General features: G+C 30.3%; 1 protein-coding gene across 2 annotated transcripts in view; it reads right to left on the bottom strand.

Moving 5' to 3' along the window:
- The window catches only part of LOC145256897 (telomere repeats-binding bouquet formation protein 1-like), a 199,075-nt gene that overhangs the window by 33,413 nt on the left and 146,769 nt on the right, over positions 1 to 18,893 (bottom strand). For both annotated transcript variants that reach the window (XM_080115613.1, XM_080115615.1), the window contains exons 10-13: positions 16,676 to 16,798; positions 8,579 to 8,645; positions 5,767 to 5,833; positions 427 to 871 (exon numbers count right to left, since the gene is read on the bottom strand). In XM_080115613.1, coding sequence (XP_079971739.1) covers positions 427 to 871; positions 5,767 to 5,833; positions 8,579 to 8,645; positions 16,676 to 16,798 — 702 coding nt within the window. The remainder of the gene's footprint in view (positions 1 to 426; positions 872 to 5,766; positions 5,834 to 8,578; positions 8,646 to 16,675; positions 16,799 to 18,893) is intronic.

The raw sequence follows: 18,893 nt of genomic DNA, 5'->3' as shown, positions 1-18,893 counted from the left end.
ACATCATAAACCTGAATAATGCACTTTCAAAAAATAAAAAATACTTTATCACAATTCATAATATAAATTTTTTTTTTTATTTGAACACACAGAAAAAAACTAGTTTTAGTACAAATAATCAAATTCTTTGACACTTTGAAAGCAAATTAAGTTAACATTAATTTATAATAACAAAACAAAAATTTGTACAAGAGAAATTGCTTGATTGAAAAGTTTATGACTATTATTTTGCCTGCATCAAAAGCTTTTAAAATTTATTGCAATGATTTAATAACATGTATTTATAGAAGTACGAGAAATAAAAACGTTTTTACTCTTTTGAATGATAAAAAAGCACAGAATACATTCTTTTCTTCCAAAATTTTACACTATACTTATCCAACATCAACTGATTTTTTTCTTGAAAAAAAAAAAAAAAAAAATCACCTTGGCTCACTGTATTTTTTTGCATACTTTCTGTATTTTTTCCTGAAGAATTCAAAACACTGGAAGCTGAATGTTCACTTGAAGGTCTTTTATTCTGATAACCTTTAGCGGTGGTTACAAGATTGATATCAAACAAGGAGATGGTACTGATGGACTCGAGATTAGTCTTTTCACTTGTTACTGATTTTGAATACATTTTGGAAATGACTGGTTGAGGTTTTTTAAAGAGATGCTTGTCATCTAGAGACTTGTACCTTTTTTCTAAATTAGATGCTTCAATATACAGATTATCAGACAAGTTATTATCTTTCTCATGCTGATCACCCCGTTTATCGTAATGTGATGCCCGTGCTCTGTCTGTCTGTTGCATTTCAGTATTCACATATTTTTTCTTTGGCATAGCTTTTACATCTGATGAAACCACAACTGAAGGAGTCTTATATTCCTGCAACATAAGGAAAATTGAACCAAATTACATGTTGAAATATAACTTTACAAATAAGTGTTTAAAATATATATAAAGTTTCTATAGAAGACAAGGTTAAATTCACCTTCCACATCGCCGTGTTTACAAAGCCACTTTTTTAGCTACTGATGACCAAAACTAGAGAATGCAAATATAAAAATAGAAGTTTTATTTAAACAGTTTTTAATTGAACTTTTATAACAAAATTATAATCTTTCTAATAAAAATGTTTACAAACTGTTTTGTTTTTTAATATTTATGAACAGTTTTTTTTTTTAAATATTTAAAAAAATAATATTTATGCACTGTTTTTTCCCCAATAGTCAAATGAAATGAGATTTTTAATAGTCATCTACCAGAATTCCTCTACCGACATTTACCATAAATGTTTTGTTATTTAAAATATTTTGTGTTTAGAAAAGAAATCTTTATTTTATTTATTTGTCGTGTCATTTGACCAAGATGAAATTGGAGTTTATTCTTTTATTTTGTTATTTCATTTTCATTGAATTTTATTCAAATAGAAGAAACAATTTTATTTTACTAAGAAGGATAAAACATTGTAGTAAGAAAGATAATGAAATAGTAATTAATTCTTACTAAAATAAGAGAAATACATCTTTTCTGGTAATAAAAATAAAGTTTGTTTCAATTTGTTTGGAAAACAGTTCATATATTTCATTATAAAAGTTCTATTTTTGTTTGATAAAAAAAAAACCCAGTTCATAAACATTATTGGGGAAAAAACAGTTCATAAATATATACAAAAAAAAAACAGTCCATATATTTTTATTATAAAAGTAAAAAGAAAAAAAAACTACATGAATTAAAAAAAAAAAAAAAAAAAAAGTTCATAAATATATCATTATTATAAAGGTTATAATTCTTATAAAAGTTAAAGACTGTTTGAACAAAACTTCTATTTTTATATTTGCATTAAAAAAAATTTAAAAAAAGAGAAAAAAGTACATTCTATACAGTTTTGGTCAGCCGTCTCTAAACATTTGTCTGACGTTATTTCGGCCAAATGGCTTTGTAAACACAGGGATGCAGAAGGTGAATATAACCGAAGACAACTTTATCATTCAATGAGATGCACGAGGTGTCTGATATTTTTGTTATAATTATAAAATATAATGACGCTTTTTTTCTATTCATAGCCTTGTTTTATGATAATTTTGGTTGGTTGTTTTGTTTTACGGCATATCAACCCTTTTCAGGTTATTTAATGCCGAATCTGGTGATTTTGAAGAACGATTTTTTAATATAGTATATTTGTTTTTTAAATCGTATTCTATTTAACCCATAGTTGGGACCCTAACAGGTGCTACCACTCCGGGTCAGAGTGGACCTGGGAACAATGGCAATTAAAGGGTGGCTCCACACTCCCTAAGGCCTGCAAGCTGGGGCCTCACCATCAGATATAGTTTAAGGTCATATCCAGGACCTTTATGATAATTTAACCAACTTATTCATATTATTTGAACTCTTCAGACTACTGTTCTCATCTTGAGTGTTATTTGCCTAACATTCCGATTGATGTAACCTCAGACCTTCTTCAGGTGTATCTTGTTGAACTTGGGAATCTTTATGTCAAACTCAGAAATCTGTACAGAATTTTGAACAAAACCCTTTATTTAATCCATGGAGGTAGTATGTTCTCATTCCATCAGCCATGACTGGACAGAAATTCTAAGCAATTTGTAATTGTTTTTTTTTTCTTTTTGACTTGCCCACATTTTACTACTATAAATAATGATAGATAAGTACTCTATCCATTGCATACTGCAAGGACTCCTGGTGCAGTGGATAGGGCAATTGGTAAAATTCAGTTATAAAAGTTACATTCCTGGAGATTAAAAGTTAAATCTTCAGTGTGGTCGACCAAAAACCAATTGTGAATTGCTTAGGACTTCTACTCAGTAATAGCTGATGAAATGAGAGCATGCTACCCTCATGGATGAAATAGAAGTTTTCGTTCAAAATTCCATGCCCATTCCTAAGTCGACAAAATGCACCTGTAGGAGGTCGACTGAAACATTGTGCAACTAACACTCAAGATGAGAACAGTAGCCTGAAGAATTCAAATAATTTGAATAATCAATCCTCATCTCAAAAATTTAGAACCATATTAGCTAACTTAGTAGATCAGAAATATTTAAGAAAACAAAATGAGAAATTTAATTTAAAAAATCTATAAAGTTTAATGTACATTAATTAGAAATATTCATATTTTTCAAGGTCTTCCTCATCTTAAACACCAAATTCTCAGATCATTAAAGATAATTATTTTAGAGATGGTTCCAGTTAGCTATTGAAATTTAATTTAGAATTATTCCTTTTCTTAAAACTGTGTGTGTGTGTATGTGTGTGTGTTTATAAGACTTTGGGGGCTAAATGCTGGTTGAAAAATCAAGTAAGGGATCTTTTCATATTATTCAACTGAATGTATCAGCTAAAAATTTAATCTTTTCATTTTAAGATTTTGGAGTGTATTCAAAAACTTAAAAACAATATTTTAGAGACCAAAGGAGTTGAGGTAAATGTCTGCTCATATCTTTGTGCATAATTTTAATTCTATTTTTTTTATATCAATTAAGAGTTAGAAATTCATTTTAACAAAATCTTAAAATCGATTTAGGTGCTACTTAAGAATGGGAATACAAAACTTTTAGAAAAGCTGAAATGGTTACAAGTTTTGTTGAATTTCTCTAAAAAAACTTGAAAATGCAAAATATTAAAAATCTACTTTTATACAAAAATATTTTTCTCATGGATTCAGCTTTGATAGAGGGGATTAAAATTGTTCTTGTATTAATAAAAATATCAAATAAGATATTGCGTGTCCGTGTTTCTAGTCTATATCTAACTTTTATAAATACATATTGAATTAGTGTTTTAATTTATTGAAATCAACAATAAAATAAGAGAAAGCTGAAAGAACTTTTTTTTAATTCTATTTGAAAGAAAATCTTAAAGCTAAGTTGCTTTAAACTTGAGGCATACTAGTCCATACTTTAACAAGTTAAAAACAAAATGTCCATCTTTAAAACGTTTTGAATGAAAATTTGATTTTATATAGATTAGAATTAGAAATTTATATTGTGACGAATACAATTCATTTTATCCAAACTTTATATAAAAAAAGAAAATAGGTGGAATATTCCAACAGTCCCTATACTATAATTGAACTTAAAATCATGAACTATTCTACAAGTGCTAAGCATTTAATTTTATAGGATTTGGAAGTTTTTCAAATTGCAGAAAAAAAACACATTGATGATTAAATGCTACAAATTATCTTGCAGTCAGAGATTGCCATAAAATTTCAATTCTCAAAGAAACATGGTTTTTGCCATGAACAAATTTTATACATTGCATATGCTTGCCCACTAAAATATTTTTAGTTGGATTTCTTTTAGGTTTTTGAAGTCTTAAAATATTTCTACAAAGTTGGAAAAATATTCAACAAAATATATATATCACGTTAATACAGTGAAGTATGAAGTGAAGACAGTTTAAAGAGTTGGAATGAGTAAATCAGATGACCTCAAGCAATAACACATCAAAATCAATGTAAAAAGGGGAAAATGTAGGTGGTTAAGTTTAATGCATCTAAAATTAATTTCATCATAATTGCTCTGACCCCCATCTGGTCCCAACTGAAATGAATGGCTCTCATCTTGGGGAAGCACTATGTCTTAACAAGCTTCTAGGACCGACCTTCACTCCAGATCTGAAATGGAACACATACATCAAATCTGTTGCCAAGATTGTTAGAAAAATGGTTTGATTATTGTACTACTCCAGTAGGTATCTCACTGCTGATGCAATGCTTTAACTGTATATGAGCCAAGTACTATCTAAAATGGATTACTATTGCCACATCTGGGCAGGAGCTGCTTGGCATACCCTATCTTACCTTAACAGAATTCAAAACCGGCTTCAAAACCTAGTAGGTGATGCCCTTTTCTCTCCCCTGCAACCTCTTCCCCACAGAAGAGACATTGCAAGCTTGTCTCTGCTCTATCGTTATTTTCATGGCAAATGCTCGACTGAATTCCAATCTATGACCCCTCATTCTCATGGCAAGTATTCGTTCGAGCTTCAATTCATGGTTTCCCCTTGACAAACTTTGACAACAAAACATTTCAACAATTTTCCCCACTCTCTTTCTGTGCCCAATTCTAAATGCAGATTCCATGAACAAAGCTCCATTCCTATAACTGCCTGCATATGGAACATTGTTCCATTAGCCAGCTTCCCAGCCGATTACAATATGATAGCTTTCAAGTCCAATGTAAACAAGTTCTTGTTGAGCCGTTCTCTTAAATAATCCAAATTCTACCCAATCTACACCATTAACGATTCCTAAACTACCACCTTACATTCATTAACCCTTATTCTTTAGTGGTCTTCAGGCCTTGATAAGTGGTAACTACCTTGTAAAAAAACAAATAAAAATAGTTTAATAGAAGAAATCAATTTCTGCTGTCATAGCTATTGTGCAACCGACATATGCAAGAGAAAAATTAAACAGCAATGAAGAATTATTTGCCCCAAAAATGTATAATTTATTTACTTATGATTTCAAATGATATAAGATTGATATAGTAAAAAATGCAACATGCAATTTGATAGCAATTCATCATTCAGTTAAATCAACTATTTTTATGTACTGCTCTCTCTAAAATCATGATACTGAAATAATAGCCGATCAATTACATTATTTATAGTTTGCATACAACTGCATTGATGCAGAAGGTTTTGTTGTATAACTAAGATATTTTTTAGTTCATTTTCTTTTGTTTGTGTTAAAAACTAAAATCATGTATCCATTAAAAATTAGTTTTTACAAAATGTGTTCAGCTTACCCCACTCTCAATTTTATCAAGACGTTGTAGGATGGCCTCCAGCTTTTCTGATAGGTAAACAGTTTCTCTTTTTTGACAATTTTTGGTAAAAATACACGAAGAAAAAGAAAAATGGTTTATAAACTGGTAACTATTAAGTTCATAAAATAATTTTTACAAAGATAGAATTAGTAACAAACAAATCAATTCAAAAACTATCAAAATAAAGTATAGCATTAATATTTTTATCTTGTAGGATTATTAAATCACTTGTCATCTTAAATGCAGAAAAGTTAAAAAACAAACATTACACAATTGTTATATCAAGCAAGGTAAACACAGATAATTAAAACACTTGCATTATTTGAAATAAAGTGCAGATAAAAATATTATTAAAGATAATATTAATATCTTATTTGTATGAAACTTTATTGCTGATGTCATTGGAAGTGTCTTGTTATGGCGTGAGGAAGTTTTATTGTTGCTGTGAAAAGATAAATATAGCTTCTTATTGTCAGGATAATAGATGTAGTGATCATTGTTGTTTTGTTATTGATGATGGACGTGGTTGTTATTTTATGATTTTGCTAGGATGATACAATTATGGATGTGTTGTGTGGAAGATTAGATCCTCTTGCTTGTGCAGAAAATTAAGTTCCATGAGGGCTTATAGTGGACTAGCAATCGGTGCCCGGCGTTGCCCAGGTGTTTTGAGGTTAATGCTGAGAAAAAAAAACGGTCAATTTTTTAAAACTTTGATCCCTATTATGACCTCTTAACATTTATTGTTTAGGGATCAAGTAAAGTTAATAAGTTAGATCCATGTCCAAGGAATCTATATCTAAAATATCACGTGTTTACTGTTTAGACCCAAAATTGTAGGAGGAGTTTGGTAGAGTTCTCAAAGGTCAAATCGTTGAATATTGACCACTTAATCGCCAAATTTCTGTCGAAAACCTATCACATCGATTTTCCCAAATCTCAGTACCCGGTATATCAAATTTCGAATCTCTAGGCTTAAAATTGACAGAGTTTTAGCGTAGGGAAATGCACACAGACACACACAGACACATATATATATAAACATGTGTGTGGCATCCGTCAGTCGAAACGACTATGGATCAGCAGCGGCAGCGCCGTATTAAGATGTTGTTATAAACATAAACATCATATATATATAAGGATAATAGTACGCCATATATATAACAAAAGACCAAATTTTCGGCAAAAAAATGTTGTTACTATGCACATCTATATAATGAAATACAATTTGTGGCAAAATTTCAGGAAAAACTAATGGATGGTTACCTCGCAATAGTCCGGACAATTCGCTAAATTATCTCGTCAAAACCTTAAATCTTGAATTTTTGTGCATTTTTTTTTGGGGGGGGGGGGGCTAATTTGGCATAATAGTGTCCATTTAATAGTATTATCTTGAAAAAATATAAAAATAAGGAAAATTACCAAAAAAAACAAACAAGATCAACAAAAGTGTGCCGTATTTTTAAAAGTTTTATTGCGTTGTTTTTATTTGCTTTTTTTATTTCATCGGTGAAGAAAATGGCCAAACAGAAATTTTGAAGGCCAAACTGCTTTATAAAAAAGGCCAAATTCGCGAAATTTGGCCTCGCTATAAAAAAAAAGGGGGAAATCCCCCTACTTGAACTTTCTGTTTAATTTAGTTGATTTTTTTCTTTTTTCGCTATAAAAAAATAACTACTTGATGAAATTACGTGATTTTTTCTGTAGGAAAACTTTATCCCATGACGAGTACGTACAATATATATTTTTTTAAAAATATTTCCATTTTTTTAATGTCAATGGAAAACTGCACACGTACCCAAACCCGAAATGTAAAGACCACGAGTGAACGCGGGTTTTTTTTTTTTAGTTTAGTTTCATAATGGCGGCCGTGATGTCGGAGGTTCGATTGTTAGATTGTAAGTTAGTTTCGTATCTTTGTAATTTGTAAATCGCAAGTTAGGAAAAAATTAAACCCTTCCAAGATGGACAATAAATAAAGCCATAATATTTTATGGTATCGTTAAAAGCCTACGAACCATAGTTTTTTAGGAGATGTGATTATTGGATTAACCAATCAGAAATCGTCTGTGGCACACACATCTCTGTTTTTATAGATATATAGATAGATAGATAGATATAGATGAGAAACAACTCCTTGCTTGCTTCTGTGCAGGTTAGAGGGAATAAAGCACAGTTCCTGGGATAGCTTACATGCAGGAAACCTTATTATGTTATTTTAGAGACTCCAACTTAGAGATCTCTTTTTTTTCTAACTTACTTATCAGTTTGTTCAAGCTGGGGATAAGGTATCCAACCAAATGCCAAACAGTCACCCATAATCTCCTATATTCCAACCGAGAGATCTTTTTAAGATTCTGATTCTCCATTTAAATAGAACTGTTTGAATCTCTCTTGCACTTGTTTCATCGGATAATTTGCCATGTAGTTTTTTAAATTCTTCAAGAGTCAAGTTGCTCCAATAATTACTGGAATGTTAAGAGGGTGTTCACGTGTGTGCAAGAAATTTAATTGCTTCTGTCTCAAGAGAAGATAATATCATGCCAACTGTGAAGGCTGGTGTCATTTTCTAGTCTAGTTTTGCTTATAATATTGATTGGCTTTTAGATGATCTGTTTTTGAGCAATTTAGTAATCTGAATCCTGAATCAATTTCAAAGTCATCTGAAATTTATCAGTTCAGATGGTGTACAGAATAGTCATATCAGCTTTAGAATTCTCTTATTTTTATAATTGGAATGTGATTAGGTCAAGAGTAGTATGAAACTAGCATAAATTAAACAAATACTTACTCTTCTACATAGCCTTCACTTCCTGTGTTATATTCCTCAATAATATTTTCAGTTTGACTGGAACCATCTGTAAAGACAAGCATAATAATTATTTTATTAATTTTCTTATAAAATAGAGTCCAAAACAGATTTAGAATTTAAAATTGATATCTTCATGATCAAAATAAAAGTTTCAATTTTAAATTTTATACAACCATCTGAAAAATTTATCTGGTTGTATATATAAAGTTATGTATTTCAATTAGTTCAAAATAATTATTTTTCATTTGAATATCATTAGGATTCAAGGACAGTTTGCGCAAAGAGTTATCTGGCAAGGTCAGGTCAAATGTGACAATATATCAAATAAAGATCAAATGTGACAATATATCAACTAAAAAAGTAGGGGAAACCTGGATCACATGAAGTGACATTAAAAAAGTTAGAAAAGATTTTCAAAGTAAAAAAGAAAGCAACTGGAAACAAGTTGAAGTAGATGTAAAAAACGTGGTCTTAATCTTCTCCCACCATGTTAATTTATGACATAAGAAACAAAATAAAACAACTGTCAAGTTGAAAATCACCTCAATTTTTCTGTTAATTTGAATTAACAATGGTTGGATTTGTTTGGAAACCTTTCATTAACTTTACAAATTTTACATTAATTGCTATCACATGAAAAAGGTCTCATCATTTTGGAAGAGTTTTAAACATCACATCCACTAGCAGATCACTCAATCATGATAAGAATATACAACATACAGTCAAAGTGCTAAAGACAAGATGCCAATATTTTTATTTTATAAAATCTATCTGTATACTTAGAAAACTCTGTGGATCGTGTTTGTTATCTTGTTAGTTTATTTGAAATTCAACACAAAAGAATTAACTCTTCCTCTCCAAGGTAGAGGTAGTGGCAATATGACAGTCTCAGAAATACTTGTTTAACAAAGCTGAAATTAAATTCAGGAGTCAATATAAGAATAAATTGTTCTCTGATCATCTATCGTTCTACATGTAGAAAGCAAGATGTTTCAGATGGAGTGAGGAAAAAAACATTGTGTCTTCTAGACCAAACTTTCCTTGACTTTGTATGTTGGGCCTTGCTGCTTTGGGTATCAGGAAGAAACACCTGCAGTATAACTAATAAATGCAATTAATGAGAAGGATTACTTGCTATACAATCCTATGGCATGATCTCCATGGGTTTTGTGCACAAGTTCAATTAGCTCCTCAACAACACCGATACCACTACCACCATCAACTGTTGGCTGCTGTTTTATTAATCAATATCAAAAGTAATATATATATATATATATATATATATATATATATATATATATATATATATATATATATATATACACACACACACACACACATATATACAAGAAACAAGAAAGTTGCTGGTTAATTTTTACGACTTGACCTAGCGTATAATAAACACCCAAGCCTCCCCATATTAAAAACGGTTTTCGGATTACTCTCCCTCCCCCAAACCTCAAAAGTCGTTTTTAACATGGGGAGGTTGGGGAGGGGGGGGATTCCGAAAACCGTTTTTAACATGGGGAGGTTGGGGTGTTTATAATACGCTGGCGCAAGTCGTAAAAATTAACGAAGTTGCTATTATTTATTGCAAAAATTGCTTAAAATTTATTTGACAAAAAAAAAAAAAAAAAAAAAAATGACATTTTCTACAAACATTTAATAAATACAAATGAACGATAGGTTTTTTGTTTTTTTTGGTGTTTTTTCTGTTGATGTTTTGTTTCTACATTTAAAATTTTATTTTATAATTTCTTTCACATAGCTTTGTTATTATTACATCCGCAACACCCGGCTTTATCTGGCTATTGATGTCATGTTTATTCAAACAATTCTTTTGGAAAATAAATATTTAAAATAAAGTGGCACTTATGGTACCATGCTATTTTTTAGAATAGTATTTTCATGTTAAATTCAAGTTTTACAATATTTTTTTGTTTATTCAACTGTTAGATAAAAGTACAGATAAACTGGTCGGTTTCTAATGTGTGGAAAATCTAGCTCCCCAAAAAAAAGGGTACTCTGGATATAAACAAAACTAAAAATTGCCTCAGTCTCTAAGGATTTCTCCTCTACTGATCGAGGAAATAAACGGTAAAGTGTAGTTCACCCTCTGTTTCTCTCCCTCTCTCTTCCTCTCTTAATATACCTCTCCATCTATCTCTCCTAATCTATATTTCTCTCTATATCACCCTCTCCATCTCTCTTTAAGCCCATTTCTCTAACTCCCTCTCTCTTTTCCTCTGCCTCGCTTCCTGTTTCTAACTCTTCTGTCTCTCTGTCAATCACTCTATCTCTTTCTCTATTTCCCTCTCACTTTCTCTTTTCTATCTATATATCTTCCTCTCTATCTGTCCATCTCTAATCCCTCATCCAATTTAGTCTGCTAAATTATTTACAGTGAATAAGGCGTTGTCAAAACTGTGATAAATCCTATTTTAGTCACCTAATTTACTTACTGTGAGATTAGAAGTTATTTAGAAATTACTGCTACCTTGAACATCACCAGGAGTAACTGGTAAAACCTTTCTAATTAAATTGATTTTGGCAGCCATTCGGTGACAAAATGACATGCGGAATATCTGCGACCTTGCTACCAAGTAGAAGAACTACTTAATCTACTTTGAAACTACTATTAAACATTCAATTTTTCAAAAATCTCATGTTCCACATCTCCAAAACATCCAGTATGGGGAAAAAATATTGCAAAAATGCAAACTTATTGTTTGAGATGAATGCACAATGGCATGCAAAAGTCACTTGAGGCTCTTGGTTGATCCTTACAAGATTTGCGTGGTAATGTCAGACCATTTCAGAATGCAGTAATATTGCTTGCAGGAGATTTCAAACAAATATTACCTGCAATTCCTTAATCAACAGATTCCTCAATCAACACCAGCAGATGAAATAAATGCTTGCCTCAAATACTCTACTTTTGGTGCCATGTGAAGACATTAAACTTAACTCAAAATATGTGTGTCCAGTTGCAGACTGTTCGATCCGCACAAAAATATTTGCATCACTTGTGGGAAATTGGGTAAGGAAAAGTGCTGGCTGATCAGAGTTAAGGGCGAAATTCTTTGACTCTTAACTTGTAATTTTATTACATCAAAAGAAGAGTTGGTTAAAAAGATTTTTCCAGATATTCAAATTAATTATACGAATTCCACTTGACTGAATGAACGAGCTATTCTTGCAGCTCAATACAAAGACGTCCATGAACTCAACACTATTATTCAACGTAAAATTCCAAAAGAGGTAGTCACATACACATCCATCGACGCTGTTGTGGAAGCAGATAAAGTGGTTAATTATCCAACAGCTAGATTTGCAAGGGATGTCACCGCATGTACTGCAACTAAAAATTAGTATACTAATTATCATGTGAAATATAAACCAATCCATGTTTTTCAATGGCACATGGCTTGCAGTAAAAAAAATTAACAAACACTATCATAGAAACAACAATCTTAACAGGACCTTTAACAGATGAATATGTCTTCATTCCATGCATTCCCATAATTCCATCGGATACACCATTACACTTTAGGAAATTGCACTTTCCAATTTTATTGTCGTTTGCAATAACTATCAACAAAGCTCAGGGAACAATCTTTACAACTGTGTGGCTTACAGCTATACATTGACTGTTTTTCACATGGACAATTTGTTATGGGTTCAAAAGTCACAAAACAAAAAAAAATCTCTGAGAAAATGGAACAACAAAAACTGTGTACCCATACAAAATCGGAACTGAAACCTATAAGAAACATACATTTCCTCATTTTGGAACTTTTTCCATTGCGATAATTTGAGCCACAGCAACACGTGGCAGGGTACAGCTAGTGTGTGTGTGTATATATATATATATATATATATATATATATATATATATATATATATATATAAATAAAACAATTACTAACAGTTTTCAGGTAGTCTAGTAAATTTTTTGCAAAATTTCAAACTAAAGAGTTATTGAAGGAATATCTATTGATGGTAACTTGATCTCAAAAATTATTAGGTTAACAAGAAGGTTCTTGCGGAAATTTTAATCTTGATTTCAAATGATGTATTTTCAAATAGGTTTTTGTTATAATACAATTACTTTATATATCATTTTAAAGAGGGCTTTTCATTCTATTTAATTGTTTAAATTACAATTGTTTGAAAACAATTATGTCTTCTTTTCAGAACATTGAATACGAGATGGAAAAAAGCAAAGTCACACAATTTTCTTAATCAATTCAAGCTACGCCAAAAAGCTGCTGAAACAACCTGCGATATCAATGAAGCATTTGGTCCAGGAACCATTACTGAATACATAGTACAATGCTGGTTAAAGAAACTTTGTGGTGACGATGAGAGTTTTGAAGATGACAAGCCTAGTGGTCAGCCATTGACATCAATCAATTAAGAGCCTTAGTTGAAGCTAATATGTGTACAACAGTTCAAGCACTTGCTTCTGAATTAGGCGTAATGTGTACTATAATTTCCAACCACTTGAGAGATTGAAAACACAAAAAACTTGATAAATGGATAGCTCAGGAATTGAACGACAACCAAAGGAAACGCTGTAATAAAGTGTCATGTTTTTCTTCTTTTACACAAGAACAACCTGTTTTTCAACCGAGTTATGACTTGCGATGAAAATTAGGTTCTTTATGGCAACCGGCGATATTCAGCTCAGTAGTTAGACGTTGATGAAGCTCCACAACACTTCTCAAAGCCAGAGTTGTATCCAAAACTGTTTAGAGGCCTGTGACCAGGCTCATTCATTAGGTTTTTGAATGCAGGTGAAACCATTATGGCAGACAAGTACTGCCAACAAATGGATGAAATGCATCAGAAACTTCAACTAGACCCTGCGTTAGTCAACAAAAAAGCCCCAATTCTCCTCCATAATGACAATGACCGACTGCACGTTGCTAAACCGACCCTGCAGAAATTGAACAAATTGGGTTACGAAACTGCCTCATCCGCCATAATTTTCAGACCTCTAACCTACCAACTACCACTTTTTCAAACATCTCAACAACTTTTTGCGTGAAAAATGCTTAAAAATCTAAGCGATATCAAAAACGCCACCAGAACACAAGATTTTTACATTACTTGCATAAATACACTTGTTATGAACTGGCAAAAGTCTGCTGAACTGATGGTGCTTATTTCCGATAAATTTTTGTTTGAGCCGAGATATGTTCATCTAAAGGTAAAAGTTAAAAGCCGCAAGAACTTTCTTGTCAACCTGATAGTTCAATAAACAAAGCCTTATTGATGCAAACAAGTCTGGCCAAACTTATAAGAGATAGTATCTGGATGGATCAATTTCAATGTCCCAAAGTGCAGTATAGCTTAGAGGTAAAATTCTTAAAACGAAATTCTTTACCTCTTTCCTCGCCACCCTCTCTTTAAAGGTACATTCTTTAATTCTGATTCTATCTTAAAAAAAAGAGAGCTTCTCATCAACAGGATAGATTTGATATAGGGCTTGAAGATGTCTTTAATAAAAAAATACAAGTTGAAAACTATAATAAATGGAATGCTAAAATGTTTTATCAAATTGTAGTTCTGTCCATTTTTTCATGGTTCAAATCTAAGATGTGTTGTATTGATTTACTGCTAAAAGAAAAATCATGCTTTATCATTAGTGAACTATGAATCATATTAAGATCCAATATGTTAACTGTTGGATCTTATACAAAGTTGTATTTCCATATGATTTTGCAAGATTTTTTTTTAAAGCATAATGGTTTTTGCCCAGTGTTTAGGCTGATTTTAATAATTATTGCTTCCATTAGGAGTAATGTGAAAATTGGTTCTGAACCAATAGCATACAATATCATTTTAATTTTGAATAAACTTTTATCGTTTGTTTTACAAAAATGTATGTGCTCATATTAAAAGTTTTTAGATATAATAAAGATAACATTTTAGTTTCAGATATGTAATATTGTAATACGATTTTATAATTTTTCATGATTTTAAAAATGTTTTTATTTTTATGCTATTGCATTTGATTTAAAAATATTTGATAAATAGTAAAATAATGCAATTATTAAAACTATATTAACATGAGAAATATAAATATATTTCATAATTTTATTAATATAGAGATTACAGCAATAAATCAACAAGTTACCTGGTGTTGTCCAGGTCCACAAATAATTAATAGAAGAAATGAAGTTCCATTTGAACACACCTGCTATACTTAGGATGTTGACCACTTTCCATTACTATATGTCGATTCCATCATGAGCAACGTCAATGGCCCTACTCCTATCTTAGTGTATGAAGGGGGCATTTTAAAGAGATGATAATCCTACTAAAAAATAAAAAAGCATTTCTATTTACAGCCCATTGTAATGGCCATGCTATTTTGTAAGTTGTTATCTCAGCACAATCCATAAACTTCAGGATTTCTTTTAATTGAAAGATAGGATAGAAACCTTAAAGCAAATTCAGGATTTCTTTTTGTTTCCTTGAAAGATAAAACTTAAAGCAAATTGAAATTAATTCAACTTTAAAACTAACAAGATAGAAATTTTCTTTTTTAACCAAAATAAAGTACTGTATGATTAAACCAAAAAAAAAAAAAAAAAAAAAAAAAAAAAAAAAATCACCCATGCTAAGTATGAACATGAAAAAGCAAACTCCGTAAGTGACCACACTATCCATTAGAATAATATTGCAAAACTTTGAGGTTGCAAATTTATACTCTTAAAATGAAAGTAGGATTCATGCATGCGTAGCTTGTAATTTATTTTTACTGTGCAATAATTTATATCGATTTGAAAGAAAAATATCCAGATATCGACCCATTGCTACGAATTCAGAAATAGTATCAAGCAGTTATGACTAAAAAAAATATATTTGTGATTTATGTAACCCTCAGTTGATTTCAACTGCACAAAAAAAAATTTGACATAAGAAAAATATTTTTTGTTTTAATTTAATTAACTGGCAATAAAAAAAAAATGCCAAGTAAATAATAGAAAGTACAAAACAAAAAATATTTAAAGAAATCTTTTAACCTTGTTTAAATGCAAAATAAAATATTTGCCATAAGATGAATGCAAACCTCAAAACTAAAAGTTATGAGCCAACCCTTTAACCTAACATGTAATCGAAAATTCAGGAAAAATGAATATTTTTCCTGAATTTTCGATTACATGTTCAAAGTATTGACAGTTCTGACAATGCCATATTCATGATGGTCCCTTTTCTAATTTTTTTAACTTTTAGCTCGATATACACAAATACACACTAACAGATAGCTGAGATATAGACAATAGATGGAGTCTAAAAAATTCCAGCAAATTATTATTTTTAAAGTAGGATCCACATTTCAACTTTTTTATAAACAAAGACTGGTTGCATTTTACATGATTTTGATGGCGTTACCAAATATATGTAATTAGAATAGCATTGTATGATGAATAATCCTTAAATTTTAGCCAAAAAATAGATGCGTTGTAATATGAACATGAAATTTAATGGTAGAAATTGATAAAGTCCATGGTTGTGAAAGCTTGATTATAATCATTTTTTTTTTTTAAGTTTCAGATTACTTTTTGATTGGGTTTTAAAGTTTAAAGCCTAAAGTTAATCTCTGAAGGAAAAAAAAAATTTTATACATGAAAAAAAGTTATAATGGAAAACATTTTCACAGCGTTTTTGAAAACGTGAAAATTCTACTAAATTTTTAAGTTACATAAACCTGTAAAAATCCTTTAGAAGATAAATATTAGTTTTCTGTGACTATTACAAAGATAATTAGTAATGTCTTAAGATATTGAATTAAAAAAAGAAAACAAACACCTGGTTATCACAAAAAATTGCTTAATTAACCCCCAAAAGTGAGAGTTTAGTAACAGATCCCGTTTTGCAGAATCAAAACAACAGTGTTAAACATAAATTCTATAGAAGCTGAAAATGTCAGTCAATTTTATTTTAAAATTTATAGAAGAATTAAAACATTTCTCTTAATTTTTGTCTTGCATAAAGATTAGTTTCTTTTTTTTTCATTCCACAAATATACAAATAGATAATATTAAATGTAAATGGTTTTACCTGGCACACAAATCTGTAAAACATACTTAACAGTTGCCAGTAACTCTTCTTCAACCGACTCAGTTAATAATGGCAGCAATATTGCAAGGCCACCACATTCAGTGAATCTGTTTTGATTCATTGCTGAAATAAAAACAGACATTTATGAAACATAAAAAATAAACTTAAGGTTTTTTTTGGGTTTTTTTTTTTTTTTTATAGATTTTGATCTCATTATGAATGATTATTAGAGAAAATGCCATTTATATAACGCTCCAGAAATATACTTTTGTCAAATTTACTCTTAATTTTTCTCATATTTTTCAAATTAATGACAAAATAAGTTTTAAGTGTTTCACATATTTTTCTATTAGAAAAATTTGCTACCAATAGATTATTGATATAAATGCAACCAAATTTCAAACCATATATATGATGACCAATAAATCTTATGACCAAAAAGTTGATATAGAAATTCAAACCTACCAAATTCAGTTTTAGAAATATCTTCTGGTTTAGCAGGTAACTGATTATATGCTCTGATCAAATCTACTTTAGAAAAACATCGATTTACCTTGTATAACAGCAGTAACATCATGTATGGAATTGTATATTATGATCAAATTAAGCACACAATCTTAATTATTAAGTCAATTGTGAATTGAAATGCAAATCTTAATCATTAAGTCAATCGTGAATTGAAATGCAAAGGTAAATCTTAATTATTAAGTCATTGTGAAGTGAAATGAAAAGGTAAATCTTAATTATTAAGTCAATCGTGAACTGAAATGCAAATCTTAATTATTAAGTCAATTGTGAATTGAAATGCAAAGGTAAATCTTAATTATTAAGCAACAGATAAATTATGCTCACTTGCATTATTTGACTGAACTCAAACTTTGCATGTCTGAAGTTTCAAGGTGAGAAATATCCGTCGGGTTTTGCAGGTACAGGTGAGTCATTATTGAATACTATAGTGAAAATCATTTCATGATATTTGGGAAATTGTTCATGAAGTATTTGCTACAGCATGGCAAGTGGCCAATATATCTTGGACTATTCCAGTGCTCAATAAATTAGTACCTGGGTGTCTAAGACAGCAGTTTGAGATTTACAAGTAGACAAGAGTGGTTGAAGAAATCAGTACTTAAAATTGTTTTATCAATATTGGCGATAAAAAAAATTCTGTCTAAGGCTCAAAGTGTGCACAATATTTTTCTGTTCATAAATGTTAACAGAGTTTCGGAGTCGAGTTGCTCCTAAATATAGAATACAGTATTTTTGAGTGACTCAACTCTCTGCAAACATCTGGTGTGAGTTAAGCCCCCTACGGAAAATGACTAAGAGCAGTGTGTATGAAATTCCATGTAGATATGGAAAACCATACAAAGATGAGACATGTTACCCACTAAAAGTAAGATTAGAAGAAAATTAAAAAGCTGTAATATGTGGAGATATCGAAAAATTGTGTATGGTCTACCACATAAGGGAAAATGGAAACCATCTACCCTTATGTAAGAAAGTAAAAATTCTAGACACTGAAAAATGATGAAAAGATAACTCAAAGAAACAGTGCATGTGACAATCACCTACATCTAGTGCAGAATTTAACATGATATGGGAACCATTAATTATAAATAACAGATGAAGTTACACACACACGCACATATATATATATAAATTCATATTCCTGTCTGTTTGTTTGTTCACAATTTGATTAAAATATACAAAAGGTCTGTTAGTTTAGTATTTCATTTATTTCTATATATAGTATCATTCTTTAACAAAATATATGATTAAGAGATCACCTTATTTGTTTATTATATTAAGGAGAATCAATTGTACTAAATAGCTGTATGTTAGTTTAAGTTTCTAGCGAGAGAATTGTTTTAATTGTTCTATTTTAGATTGTTATTTCATCAACTCTAAATAACAATTATATTGCTAATATATTTAATTAAATTTATTTGGAATTATTACTTACGACAACGATTTTTTATGAAATGAGTAGAGTTATTTCCCCTGAATGAGTTTTTTTTTTATACGTTTTATAAGTTCGAAAGATAAAAAAAAAAAAAAAACTCTTCCTAAATAAATTAATTTGGTAATCGCAAGACGTTTTTAGCATGTGTAGACAGAAAGATGTTTTGCTTTATTTTTAAATATTCGATACGCTTGCATAATTTGACCCAGATTCTTGGGAATTCCCGTCAAGCATGGACCAGGCGAGATCGGCAAT

This window comes from Euprymna scolopes, chromosome 3, assembly GCF_053919585.1.
Source record: "Euprymna scolopes isolate OS-2025 chromosome 3, ASM5391958v1, whole genome shotgun sequence".
Lineage (NCBI taxonomy): Eukaryota > Metazoa > Mollusca > Cephalopoda > Sepiida > Sepiolidae > Euprymna > Euprymna scolopes.
This window is presented reverse-complemented; position numbering and strand designations above follow the sequence as displayed.